The 14,613-nt window shown below is 36.0% G+C and overlaps 1 protein-coding gene across 1 annotated transcript; it reads right to left on the bottom strand.

The window, feature by feature from the left end:
- Positions 1 to 12,191: 12,191 nt before the first annotated feature.
- Positions 12,192 to 12,992, bottom strand: LOC149148248 (uncharacterized). The gene has a single exon (XM_089442115.1). It carries the CDS (start codon positions 12,990 to 12,992, stop codon positions 12,192 to 12,194), a length of 801 nt encoding a protein of 266 aa, XP_089298241.1.
- Positions 12,993 to 14,613: the final 1,621 nt, after the last annotated feature.

The raw sequence follows: 14,613 nt of genomic DNA, 5'->3' as shown, positions 1-14,613 counted from the left end.
GAGTTCCAAAAATTGAACATAAGGGTAAAAGATATTCCAGAGGAGCATAGGATTGATGTGTTCATAGGGTCTTTAAAGGATAATATCCAACATGATGTGCGCCTTTGGGAACCTGATTCATTAGAGAAGGCATTCAGGTTAGCAAGAAAAATGGAAAGCAAAATTATGGCAACTAGGAAGCATACCATTCACAACTATAAAGATGGAAGTGTTGTTGCCCATAGTCTTCCACAACCTACAAGGTTGACACCACAACAATTGGAAGAAAAAAGAGCAAAAGGGCTTTGTTACAATTGTGATAGCAAATACACAAAAGGTCATAAGTGTGCTGAGAAGAAATTATTCTACATAGATTGTGAAGAGGAAGAAGAAAAGGAGCAAGAAAGGTCAAAAGAAGAGGATATATTCCAGGAACAAAGCCTAGATGAAGAACAAATAAATCCGACCATATCTTGTAATGCATTGGCGGGAATTACCACTCCTCAAACCATCAAGATAGAAGGACAAATCAAGAAGAAAAAGGTAATAGTGTTGATTGATTCAGGAAGCACCCACAATTTTATTCATTGTAGGGTAGCAAAAGAATTGAATTGCTTCCTATATCCAGCACCAGAGTGTCAAGTGATGATTGCAAATGGAGGAACAATAAATTGCTCTGGAAAGTGCCATAATATCAAGCTATCCATGGGAGAATATGTATTGACTAGCCCAATGCTTTCCATTCCAATGGGAGGTGCTGATGTTGTACTAGGAGTCCAATGGCTACAATCCTTGGGTACAATAGCTTTTAATTTTCAAGAACTTTTCATCAAATTTTCTTCGGAAGGAAAGGAAGTTGAATTAAGGGGTATTGCAGGGAAACCAGGAAAGATAATCAGCTCTAATGGTATGACAAAGCTTCTAAAAAAGGAGCAAAGAGGTGTAATTGCACAATTATGTTCGCTAGATGTTTCCACATTGGAATCATCTATTTCTCCAGATCTCCAAAAAGTCTTGGACAATCATTCCAAGGTATTTGAGACTCCCAAGGTCTCCCACCTATGCGTGATCATGATCATGCTATTCATCTGATTCCAGGAAGTGTTCCTCCAAACATCAGGCCGTACAGATATCCCTATGTCCAAAAAAGTGAAATTGAACGTATGGTTGCAGAAATGCTAGAGGCTGGTATAATTCAACCGAGTCAAAGTTCTTTCTCAGCTCCAGTAGTATTGGTGCACAAGAAGGATGGATCATGGCGCATGTGTCCAGATTATAGGGAGCTCAACAAGCTCACTATTAAAGATAAGTTCCCCATTCCTGTTATTGATGAATTACTGGATGAATTGCATGGATCAATTTACTTCACCAAGTTGGATCTTCGTTCGGGATATCATCAAATCAGAATGAAGATTGAAGACATTCCAAAAACGACATTTAGAACTCATGAGGGTCATTATGAATTTTTGGTCATGCCTTTTGGCCTTACCAATGCACCTTCAACATTTCAAGGTTTGATGAATTCAATTTTCAAACCATTCCTTAGAAAATTTGTGTTAGTATTTTTTGATGATATACTAATCTACAGCAAGTCTTGGAAGGATCATGTTGAACATGTTGACAGGGTGCTACAACTATTGGAGGAGAAACAATTATATGCAAAAAGATCCAAATGTTTCTTTGGAGTCCAGGAGGTGGAATATTTGGGTCATATTGTATCTCATGAAGGAGTTAAGGTAGACCCTAGCAAAATTAAAGCCATTAAGGAATGGAAAATCCCCACATCCATAAAGCATCTGCGAGGATTTCTTGGGTTGACAGGGTATTATCGCAAGTTTGTTAAGAATTATGGGAGAATAGCAGCACCTCTAACAACATTATTGAAGAAAGATTCATTTTCATGGACTCCGGAAGCAACAAAGGCCTTTGAACATCTTAAAGAGGCAATGTGCCAAGCACCGGTCTTAGCTACACCGGACTTCACAAAAACCTTTATTGTGGAATGTGATGCTTCAGGAAATGGAATTGGTGTTGTTCTAATGCAAGATGAAAGACCCATTGCTTTTGAAAGTCGTCCAATCAAGGGAAAGTTTTTAAGCAAAGCTATTTATGAGAAGGAAATGTTGGCAATACTCCATGCACTTAAGAAATGGCGACCCTACCTAATGGGAAGACACTTCAAGGTAAAAACGGATCATGATAGCCTTAAATACTTTTTAGAACAAAGATTATCCTCTGAAGAGCAACAAAAGTGGGTCACAAAGATGTTGGGTTATGACTTTGAAATCATCTACAAAAAAGGGAAGCAAAATGTGGTGGCAGATGCACTCTCAAGAAAGGATGAGGATGTGGAAGCATTGTTGTGTGCCATTTCTATTATCCAACCAGATTGGATAAACGAAGCAAGGGAGGAATGGAAGAATGACGAAGAAGTGTGGGCACTTATTCGAAAGCTACAACAAGATTCCAGTACTTCTGATACATTTAGCTGGCAAAATGATTCGTTATGGTACAAAGATCGCTTATACCTCTGTAAGAATTCCCAGCTAAAACAAAAGATTCTTATGGAATTGCACACTTCTCCCTTAGGAGGGCACTCAGGATTTTTAAAAACTTACCACAGGGTTAAGAAGGAATTTTTTTGGGATGGCCTTAAATCAGATATTCAAAAGTTTGTGGCAGAATGTTTGGTTTGCCAGCAAAATAAAGTTGAAACAATTAAGACACCGGGTCTATTACAACCTTTATCCATTCCAAGCCAACGTTGGGAGGAGGTTTCAATGGATTTTATCACAGGTTTACCCAAGTCTGAGGGAAAGAGTGTCATCATGGTGGTAGTTGACAGACTTACCAAGTATGCACACTTTTGTGCATTATCACATCCATTTAAAGCCAGTACAGTTTCTACTGCATTTATGGAAACAGTTCAAAAGCTACATGGAAACCAAAGATTATTGTAAGTGACAGAGATCCCATTTTCACTGGAAATTTTTGGACAGAATTATTTTCTTGTCTTGGTACTCAGTTAGCTCATAGCTCATCTTATCATCCTCAATCTGATGGGCAAACTGAGATAGTAAACAAATGTTTGGAAGGATATCTTCGTTGCTTTGTATCTGATAAACAGACACAATGGGTCAAATGGTTGCCTCTGGCTGAATGGTGGTATAACACTTCCTTCCATACAGCAACAAAAATGACCCCATTTATGGCACTTTATGGGTATCAACCACCATCCATCACATCATATTTAAGAGAAAATTCTAAGGTTCAGGCAGTGGAACATCACATCGAACATCAACAACAAGTCCTCCAACTCTTAAAGGATAACCTCGTGTTGGCACAAAATAGAATGAAACAACAGGCAGATCAACATCGCAGTGAAAGAAGTTTTGATGTAGGTGATTGGGTATTCCTACGGCTACAACCATATAAGCAAATGTCCCTAAAGCAAGCTAAGAAGGATAATAAATTATCACCAAAGTATTATGGTCCGTACAAGGTGTTGCAAAAGATTGGTACTATGGCATACAAATTGGAGCTTCCTGCAGCTTCTCGATTGCACCCAGTTTTCCATGTTTCATGTTTAAAGAAGGTTATAGGTGACAAGCTCCCAATTCAAACAATATTGCCAGAACTTGACGAGGAAGGAAAAATTATATTGGAACCGGAAGCAGTCACAGAAACAAGAACTCGACAGCTACGAAATCGATCAATTTCAGAGTATCTTATCAAGTGGAAGAACTTATCCACTGAAGATTCCACATGGGAGGATGAGAATTTTATGCAGAAGTATCCAGAACTACTCAAGCGTTGAGGACAACACTTTTTTGAAGGAGAGGGGCATGTTGGGTCCCTATAATACTAGTGATTACCCCATTACTATTGTAGTTATACCCCTTATTTATATTGTTGTGCCCCTATTACCCCCATATTGTTATTTCTGTGCCCCATAGAATCCCCTATTGTTATTTTTGTGGCTTTATATTATTATTGTTAGGTCGACTGGATTATATTGTGACTCCTTAGACTCCTATATATAGAAAGGAGGTTTTGTCATTTGTATCATCCAAGAATTGTTCATTTATGTAATGTAAAGGAGGTTGCCCCCTCGAAGAGGCTGAATTCTAAGGCGTGGATCTCTCTTTTCTATCTTTTTGTGAGCTGGTTTCATAACAGCTTATGCCGAAGCCACCAGCTCGAGTGTTAGATTCTTGATAGCTAAGAAAGAGTGCATGGCTAAAGAGCTACAAGCGGCCAAGCAGGGAGAAGAGCGAGTTACAACATCCATATGAGCAGAGTTGAGGAGAGCGATACTTGATGAAGTATCATCTCTCAAGACAGTCATGCGGAAGTTGTACTTCAGGTTCATCACTGTGCATAAGTCAGTTGTCCATCTCAATGGTTGGCAGTAGCGCTGTGCTAGGAGATCACGCATCTTTTCAGACCTACACACTATTTTCGATCACATGCAAATATGGACAACGAGGTACAAAGGAGACCCATTGCACTTGCCAAAGATGATGAAGACAAAGGTAGTGGAGTTGAAGGCATGCATCCGGAGTCATATCCGAAACTATGAGGAACTCCTGCAGCTCATCAGCGGTTTACAAGCTTCACATGCATGAGTGTTCAAGAGCATGGATGTCATTGTGCACACGCATGCGATCCCATCCATTGGCACACTCATCGAGGCGAAGACAAAGAACCAAGTCTGATTGGAGCTGGACATTTACTTTGATCAGTTGATGCACATAGCCACCAGCGCAAACACTATAAACCAGTATGTTTATGGTCTAGATGCACTCAAGACTATGATGCGCATGTTATCCGACGAGTTGGACAAAGGTGCCAAATCAGTGTACCCGAATGCAACAGAGGCAAGAGTTCGCTTTCAAAAGGATGTCACCACAGAGAAAGTGGACACTATAACAGACTACCAACCTTGGCATCAATTTGCCACCATCGATCATCCAGAGGATGTCGAAGAGTTAGTCTTCCTACAGTTGTCTGAGTCTTAGTGATGTCTTACGTGGCTTACTCAAGCCCATTTTTTTCTCACATGGGTACATGTGCAGATTGTAATGTAAACATGTTGTAAAATTGAAAGACCAAGTGTTAATAGTAGAATGTAACAGTCATGTGTAATTTGAAGAGTCATGAGGGTAGTTGAAGAGTCACAAAGGGGAATGTCAAGGGTCACCCCATCCTTTGTTATTTATACAACCTCATAACTCATTGTACAGGCTTTTGGGAGCCAAGCTTCCTAAAGGATAACTTTGAGAAAGCTTGGAATGTATTGTAACGAGCCTTGGCTTCTCCACAGTGCAGAGCTAGTACATCTCTTTGGAGGAGTAGGTGGCAGTGACTGTAATGTTCTGCTATCGGGGCTAGTGGTTGTCATGGTTATATGTATGATTAGATCTTTCACTCCTTTAATATAACAGATCCATCATGTTTCATGAATATATTGTTATTGTAGTTCGGCTATCCTGGTTACTTTAATGATGTATGTAGTTGTAATTTATGCATGTATGTATGGACTATTCTATATATGTTTGTATGAATCTTATCGAAGCGTGGCATTTGTATAATCCATCACTTTGGATCATTGGTTATCCTGCTTTCCATCTCGTGGTGTCTTTCTTCCCGTGTGTTCCCTTTCAAGTTGTGTGCTATCACAGTTTTCTAAGGGGTGCACTCTTCCCCCTTTCCGTGTGTTAGAGCCTTTCATGCACCTTCCTTGACTTGTTGTAAGGTCACACCCCTACTTCCAACAAGGACACCTTACTTACCTCTGCGCGCAACCGCAGTCAAGGCGATATCGAATTACCCACTGCTGAGAATCCTACTCCAAACAGTCTGAGGTCTAGTTGGGACTTCTTACCAGGAAGATCCCCTGACATGTTGGTAGGTCCAACAATGTGAACATAATCCTGGGAGATTCTATTATTTTATACAACACTTAATCAAGGATTCCTATCATAAGGAAAACCTCCTCAATCTCCTCCTTAAAAGAATAAATTGTGCTATAGGCCTCCTATCCTCAATTTCTCTCTACCACATCCTCAGAAGCCAAAATTCAAAATATGATATTCAAACCAACCTAGCCTGCCTCTTGGAAGTGGGACAAAAATAAGTCAATGGTATCAAGGAGTGGCACTTAATCCCTCAGTTCTCTAATGACTATTCCAAGCTCCATGCTCCCACCCTTGCACCGCTCCCATGTGAACAATCTAAGGATCAATGGAAACATTAATTTCCAAATCTTAAGGGCCACGCAAGCCGAAAATGTGGCACGCGATGAGAGTTTGATCCATGTGTGGCAGGTTATATTAAATCCCCACACTTCTCGTTGCACAATGCAAAAGATTGTGTCTCATTCTGCTCCACCACCTTAAAGAGTGATGAATCTGATGTGAATGAATATGCAGTGTGTTAATCGTGATATGATGGGCATCACGTGTGAGGGAAGGTTCATCGTTGATTAAATTCAGGCCTGGTATGACCGCCCTCAAATCTTTGTCTAGGCATTTTTTCCGCTAAGGATCTTCCAATCCGGTCTCTATTGGAATTTTAAGCTCTTCCCCTTTGATAGTGTCATGGTGTCCGCTAGTTTGTGATCCATGAGGATTTATAATGAGCCCCATTTGACTAGAAGCGCCATCAACTTCGATGGGACGAGGCCTTAGCTCCCTCACCCCTGTAGCCTGGTCAATTGGCAGAATACTCTTTCAGGGACCCTTTTTGAAAAGCTCACCAACAAATCTAGAGTGTGGGATAGCTTCTGCAACCTAGGGTTCGATAGTGTTGGGCGTCTCAAGGTCCGTTCTCAATGCTTGTGCTCAGTTTTTTTATAACCTTCTCATCCTAATGTGATAATTTGTTTCACCTCACTGATTTGGGCCACCCTTCCCATTTCCTCCCTCTTTGAGGTTGAAGGTAGCTTCTTCCCCTTTATATCTAACTCCTTTGGTGCCCTTTGCATTAACCTCGACCCTCAATATTTGACCTGATTGAGCTCTATTGACTCCTCTAGTGTTGCACCCTCATCCTTGGTCTCCCTCAAACCCCTTACTGTCCCGTGAGCCCCTTATGTTGTCACCTACATTTACAACTGGTATACAACGTTTGTTGCCTCTTGGACCCCCCATCCATGTCTTCAAGCCTCAACAGTTTGGCCACCTCTAGAAATTTTAATTGTAATGCATGCAACAGGCAATTGAAGGCCCTGTAAGTGGGGAATTCGGACTTAAAGTGGAAAATTCATTAGCAAAACAACCTCCTCATTTTCATCACAAAAGAACTCCATACTCTCAAAATCAAAACCTCTCCCCGAGATGATGAACTTGACGCCATTTGAAGACAGCTCGACGATCTTAAAATAATTGGTAGTGTTGCAGGGAATCTGGACTTTGCTAGCTTTGTTCCAAGCCTCGCCTCTTGCAACCTACAACTTGACTTGAACAAACCCACAGAGGAAGATGTATTCTTTCTTCTCTAATGGGAACCTTCTGCAAATTTGCACTTTTGTTGTCTCAATTTTGTCAGATATATGTATGTAGGTCCAATACTATAGTCTTATGCGTTAGTAGTTTTTTATTTTCTAATAGTCAAGTCCTCAGTGAAGGATCCTCTGAAACTAATTAATTGTAATGAATTCCCTGAGTATTTACTTGTAGCTAGGCACATAGTTAATATAATCCTTAGTCATTTGTGTTTTAAAAAATAGCTTTTATCCTAAAATAATTATTGAAAAATATATTAATTAATTAAATTAAATATAATTCATCATTATATTTCTCATAAAATTTATAAAAAAAAATACATTTACTAAATTTTCAATAGATTTTAAAAATATATTTTCATATTATCAACTTCCCAAATTATTTATTGCCACTAAAATAATAAAAAAATATCTTACTTAAATTCAATAATTAATTCAGGATCAAAATATACTAATTAATTAAAATTAAATATAATTCATCAACTATATTTCTCATAAAATTCATAATAAAAATTAAATACAATAAAATTACATTTACCAAATCTTCAATAAATTTTGAAGATGTACTTTCATATTATCATCTTCCCATATTATTTGTTGCCACCAAACTTCTTGACCGACTATTATACTCAAATTAAGTAACTTGTCCATTCCCCTAGGAAGTATTTTCAACTTTGGACATCCCCCTATCATCAAGATACGCAATGTAGGTAGCGTACTTCCATTCCACACAACATTCTTTGATGCAGCAGCAATACTTTCTAAATTCAGTAGCACCCCAAGAATCAATTTCTCTAACATTAAAAATCCACTTACCTGGCCAGAAGTCCCTATTCCCAACTCTTTCAAACCATTGCAATCTGCCAAGGTTAGATACCTAAGGTTTGGCAACCGTTCCAATGGAGAGAGTCCCCGCAGATGGTGACACCTGAAAAATGTTATGTTTTCAAGATGTTGGAACTTGCATGTGTAATCTGGCAGACTTGACTGGTGGTAGCCGCCCATTGCAAAACTCTGAAGCTTCCTCATGTTCTGCATATCATGAGGAAGATCCTCCATTACATCATCTCTGATGCCATAATCATCAAACACCAAGCTGAAGTGCCTCATCTCCAACCACGTTCCCATTATGCCCTCTTTAATTCCTGATGGTGTCATTCCTTCTTGCACGTCTACCTCTACCCTTATTCTCAGCATCCTCAGATTTCTCAAAACCTTCAATCTCCAAATGCTTACTTCTGATTCTGCTTGCAGGCTTAATGTAACTCCATATAAGTCAATTGTGCTTAATGAAGTAAGTTGGGAGATTTCAGGCGGAATCCCCTTTAACCCATTGCAACCGAATAAACTAAGATATTTGGGATTTTTAAGCTCATCAATCTCAGATGGCAATGATTGTAGGTTTTGACAATCGTGAAGATCTAAAAATTGAAGGGCAGAAAGATGGCATATTTCTTCAGGCAAACCCTGGATATTCCGGAGGTTCCTTAAACTGAGAAACTCAAGCTGTTTCAGTTGCCCCACTGATGATGGTATTGAATTTATTCCGCTGCTGTGCAGATGGAGAACCTTCAGAGACGTCAGACTGATTAGAAACCCTGATGGGACCTCTTCAATTGAATTATGCAAAGACAAAATTAGACTCACCAGTTTTGGACAGGGGAACTCAGTGGGAAGATTTTTAATATCATTATTGCCAACTGATATCCTTTTGCAATTCTCATCGTTAGTCATTGGAAAATTTTGCAGCCCCTGGCCTGCCTTGAAGAAAAAATTCTCCTCCTCCTCGCCAATATATATTGCCATCTCACGAATGACATGGTGAACTCTTATACATTGTTTCCGTTGAAATTCCCAAAAAATGATGATCTCCTCGTGATCAGTAGCATTTTGGAAGAAGCAACGATCCACAAGAAGGTTTAGGTAGCTGCGGCCAATGGCCATGTCCATTAAATGGTTCTCCTCCTTGCTCCTCACCAAACCCTCAGAAATCCACATTTGCACTAATTCCTGCACATTAATATTTTCATCTTTGGGATACATAGCACAATATAGAAAGCAATTCTTGACGTCTGAATTGGGCAATGCATCAAAACTCCATCTTAATAGTTGATAGAATTCCGGATGCAGAGTATCTGGAGAAGAAAAATCTGCATTTTTTATGGAAGATAAAGAAGTCTCCCATTCATCTACTCTACCTTTTCCCCTCATTGCTGCGGCCACTAAGGTTATGGCCAAACGAAAACCTTTACACTCGTCTGCAATATTCTTAGCACACTCCTCTAAATCCATAGGAACAGGGTTGTCTTTGAAAGCTATTTTTCTGAATAACATCCATGCTTCATCTTTAGAGAGCTGTTGTAGTGACTCTTCTGCGCTCATAGCTGGAATCGGATCTCTATTGACAATCTGTTGAGCACTGAGAAATATTGAAAAATCACTTTGAAGGCCTTGGAAGAGGGAATCAAAAAGTACCTTCCATTCTTTGATTTCTTTGAAGATTCTCCCCGGCTTGCACATGAGACAGTCGAGACACCGTTGTCGTTGTCCTAGATCGGGGCGCTGGAGTAGGGTTTTCGCTTGTGTAAAGGAATTATGGAGCAGCTGCATCCAAATCTTGATGGCCTCCTGGGCCTCTTTCCTCTGCTCTTGGAAGAGGGACGCAATATCGAGCAGAAGATTCTCCATAGGCCGCAAGTCTGTTTGCAGAATCTCGCGGTTTTCCTCCTCACGAATAACCTCAATCAACAATTGGCTGACTGAAGTGATGATATCCATGGCTTTCTTAATCTTCTTGCAGCAGAACGGAGAGAGAAATCCAGGGAGTACGAGAGGAGCCGAGCAGAAAAGTCGCTGCGATTGAGAGAGAGGGAGAATTGGGAGTAGGAAAAGTAAGGTGCAATCACCACTGTGACTGAGAGAGAGGGATAACTGGGAGTAGGAAAAGTAATGTGCAATCGCTCAAAGAGCAGTAGGCATTTATATTGCCGCACAGGACGGGCATCTGGTTCTCTTCACACGGTAAAAGTTCATGCGAATCATGGCCGTGCAGAGGGGCGTCCGGAATTTTCAAATGGTTCAAATTTATGCGAATTCTAAATTTAAAGTAATTTCTTTTTCATTTTATGAAAAAATAAAGAGTAAAGTTTATTTTATATGAATTTTATAAAAATGATTACAATATTGTATTAAATTTTAGTGGTTTTAGTTCGTGTAATAAATTTTAGTTTGCGTGAGGTTTACTTGATTAACCCTAAACTGATTAGGGTTAAAATTAAAGATATTATTTTTCATTAAAAAAATATTTTATTATAATTTAATATCAGGCATTTAATTTTTGTTATTTTTTTATTATTGTAATTTATTTATTTATAAGGTGATTAGTTTAAGTTTTGTTATGGCTTGTTTAGTAACTTCTATTTGTTATTTAAAATGTTTTTCAGATTAGATGGAACCACATGGCTGAAAATAAGTAGCTTGCTAGAGGGCATTAAATGAGCTCGGTTGTATATGCCCACCCTTCAATTTTGGCCTTGGCAAAATAGAACGGTGGGCATATACACTCATCGTTCATTTAATGCCCTATAGGATGATGTATATTTATTACCTGAACTACATTAGATGGATGCCCTATAGCATGATGTGTATTTATATTAGATGGTTCGAAACGTTGACTTAAAACTAATGATGTGATTAATCTGAAAGACATTTTGAATAACTTCCATTTGTATTAATTACTAATTTTTTGTTTTTTTATTACTTGAAGACATTTTCGGAAGAAATCACATTGGTAAAATTAGACAGACGTTCATCATCAGGACAAGATGAACAATAAGATCATAGCTTCAAGTTAAATAGGGAATCAGGACCATGTAACAGTTGTAGGGGAAACAAAGGGGAAATAGCTAAAAAATGGCTATTTTGACTACATCGTAAAATGGGACAAATTATTATTATTTGTTAATAATTAATAATAAAATAATAAATCAAATATAGTATATAATTATAAACAACCAACATGACCCTTACAAGTCAAAAAAAATATTCAAATAAAATAATAATTAAGTCAAATGAATTAAATGTAAAAGAAATAGTATTAAGATAATCCAGCGAAATAATATTAAATAGATATATTATTTAGTTACAAATTAATTATCTTGGTATAAATGAAATATGTTTATATTCTAAGCTTATTTATAATTATATGTTTATAACTGTTAAAATAACCAATATGACCTTTATAAGTCAAAAAAATATTATTCAAATGAAACAATAATTAAGTTAAATGAGTAATATTAAATTATTTAAGTCAAATAATATTAAATAGATATACTATTTATTTATAAATTAATTATCTCGTATAATTATCATGGTATAAATAGAATTTGCTAAAAAAATAATAATATTAATATTAATATTAATTTTTAATTTTTTGAATAATTATGAATTAAATTTGAATGTATTCTAATTATTTTTTGTTCATAGATTGTAGTTGTCTATTTTTTTTCATAGATAGTAGATATAAATGTAATTTTATTAATTAATTAAAAATAAATAAATAAAAAGATAGATAAATAAATGAATTAATGATTTTTATTTTTAATTATTTTTCATTTCCTTTGCTCTTGCAAAAAAAGGAGACAAATAAGCAAACCTCAGGGGGAGAGAAGCCGAAAAGAGGAAAAGAGACAAGAAAGGGAAGGAACTAAGAGGAAAGGGCTAGAATCCAGCAACTGCTGATTTTCCAACCGTCATCTCTATTAAGATTACTGGGCCTCCTCTCAATTTCAATGGCTTCCCTAAATTTACAGTGATGAAATTGAGAAATCTTAGCAATGACCTTAGCCTCTTCAATGCATATCTGATGCTTGGTTTTCTCAGCATGCTCTGCTAAGGCCGAAGAGCGGGTCCTTCCATGCTTAATATCGGCAGCGTGTTCCTTAATCCTTTGATTAATAGAACGACCTGTTTCAAAAATGTATGAAGTTCCACAGGAGCATGGGATGACATAAACACCCTTCATATCCTTGGGGTCCGCAGGGTCTTTTGCCGATTTCAAGGAACTTTTGATGGTGTTAAGGGGTCGAAAGGTAGAGGAAATGTTGTGCTTTATCAGGATTCTCTCAATCCTATCAGTCGCCCCTTGGATGAAAGGGAGGTTAACTCCAGAACTACAATCCTTAGGGTCTGTCTTAACCTTAAGACTTTTAATGGCTTTGAGGAAGGCTTTAGGGCCTCGTTTCTTATTGTAACCATTATTAGCAAAAACCTTCAAGAGATGGGAATTCTCTTTGGAAAAATGGTCAACATCAGAAACCCTCATAGCACGGGTAGCTAGAGTGCAGAGAACACCCAATTTCTGAGCAGGTAAATGATGGGACCTCGCATGACGATATTGCTTCGTATGAGTTTTCTTCCGAAATACCTGATGGGAAAACAAGTCATCCTCTTTCTTAGAAATGTGGACATCAAGGAAAGGGAGGCAACCATTGATTTCTTTCTCCATGGTAAACTTAATGGAGCTAGATTTATTATTAAGATGCTAAAAAAAGAGATCTAATTTATGCGGACCATGCTACCAAATAAATGGATTATTATTTTGTTTTTTGTTTTATTTCCATTTTTTTATTTAGTTTTTTATTTTTGTTACTATTTCCATTTTCATGAATAATAGTTTTTCTCGTATGTTCAAGATGAATTATTGTTATATTAAAAACCTAATTTAATAAATTTAATTATAAAAAATTATATATATTAATAAAAAAACTCTCACATATATATATATATATAATAAACATATATATTAAAATATATATATGTTAATATAAACAATATTAATTAATGATATTTTTAATTTTTGGTGATGGGATTCAACAATACAATATTTTATTAGTTGTTTTATTTTTGTGATGAATTTTTTTATTATTAATTTTTAATTTAATTAAGTTATATTTAAGCTAAACAATAAGTACTAATTACTATATAACCCTTATTTAATTATAAGTAAAATAATCGATTCAAATTTTATAGAAAAAAAAAAAAACAAAAAACAAAACAAAAACAAACAAACAAACAAACAAAACAAAACAAAAAAACAAAACCAAAAAACAAAAAACCAACAAAATATACAAGTTCCATAACCTTAATAAAATCTCTGCATCTTATAAGTGAATTAACCATTCTATCTAACCTTAAAAATAACAAAACCTAAAATCAAACTAACTTAAAATAAATAAATATTTAAAACTATTCTACAAATAAAATTTGAAATTTGAATATGTTCTTTTTCTCAAAGTTTTAAAATAATTCTATACTTGCCATGCACTCAAGGCATTCGGCTTCTTGACACAAAGTATGAGCACTCAGTGAAAGAAAGGTTTGAATATGTTCCTTTTCTCAAAGTTCTAAAATAATTCTATGTTTGCCATGCACTCAAGGCATCTTCTTCTTGGCCCATAGTGAAAGAACTTTATATGGCCGTGTAAGATTATCATCCATTTGGAATTAATTTTAAAATGTAAATGTATGAGATTATATTCTTGAGAAAAAATCATGATAAATGGATTTTTTAATTATTATAATAATAATAAATATAAATATAAAATTCAAGAGTTATAAAATGTAATGTATACATTGGCTGCTACGTAAACAAGAAGCGATAGAAAATGTAATGATAAGAAAAAGATAATGGTATTTTTATTGTGTTTAAATATTAAATATTTTTATTTTTATTATTAAAGTTTATATTTTAAAAATAAATTTATATTTGTATATTTGTTTAGTAATTTAAAAATGTAAAAAAAAAATATTTAAAATAAAAAATATATATATATATGTTTTTTTATAATCACGGTAAAAAATGAAATTTGGATAATGTAGCATTATTTTTGTTTGTAGTAAATAATAAATAAAAATAATAACAAAAATCAAGTATATTTGTATTTCAAATTTATATAAAAAAGGTTAGTTTAAAGGTAACATAGAAGTTTATAGTTTTATTTTTAGTAGTAGTTGCATTACTCTACTCCACTCCAAAATGAGTGACAAGAATTGTTATTGGGGAAGTATCAATAAAAAGATTTTGTAGCACTGAAAAGAAAAATAAGTTAAAAACTAGTTCTTACGTT

The sequence above is a fragment of the Pinus tabuliformis genome, chromosome 9 (genome assembly GCF_031772625.1).
Source record: "Pinus tabuliformis cultivar Carrire ecotype Pingquan chromosome 9, CPIR1, whole genome shotgun sequence".
Taxonomy (NCBI): domain Eukaryota; kingdom Viridiplantae; phylum Streptophyta; class Pinopsida; order Pinales; family Pinaceae; genus Pinus; species Pinus tabuliformis.
The sequence above is the reverse complement of the archived record's forward strand: the minus strand, read 5'-3'. Positions and strand labels throughout refer to the sequence as shown.

Excerpts from the sequence above, each read along its gene's own strand:
- LOC149148248 (XM_089442115.1), bottom strand. The coding sequence starts at position 12,992 with ATGGAGAAAGAAATCAATGGTTGCCTCCCTTTCCTTGATGTCCACATT.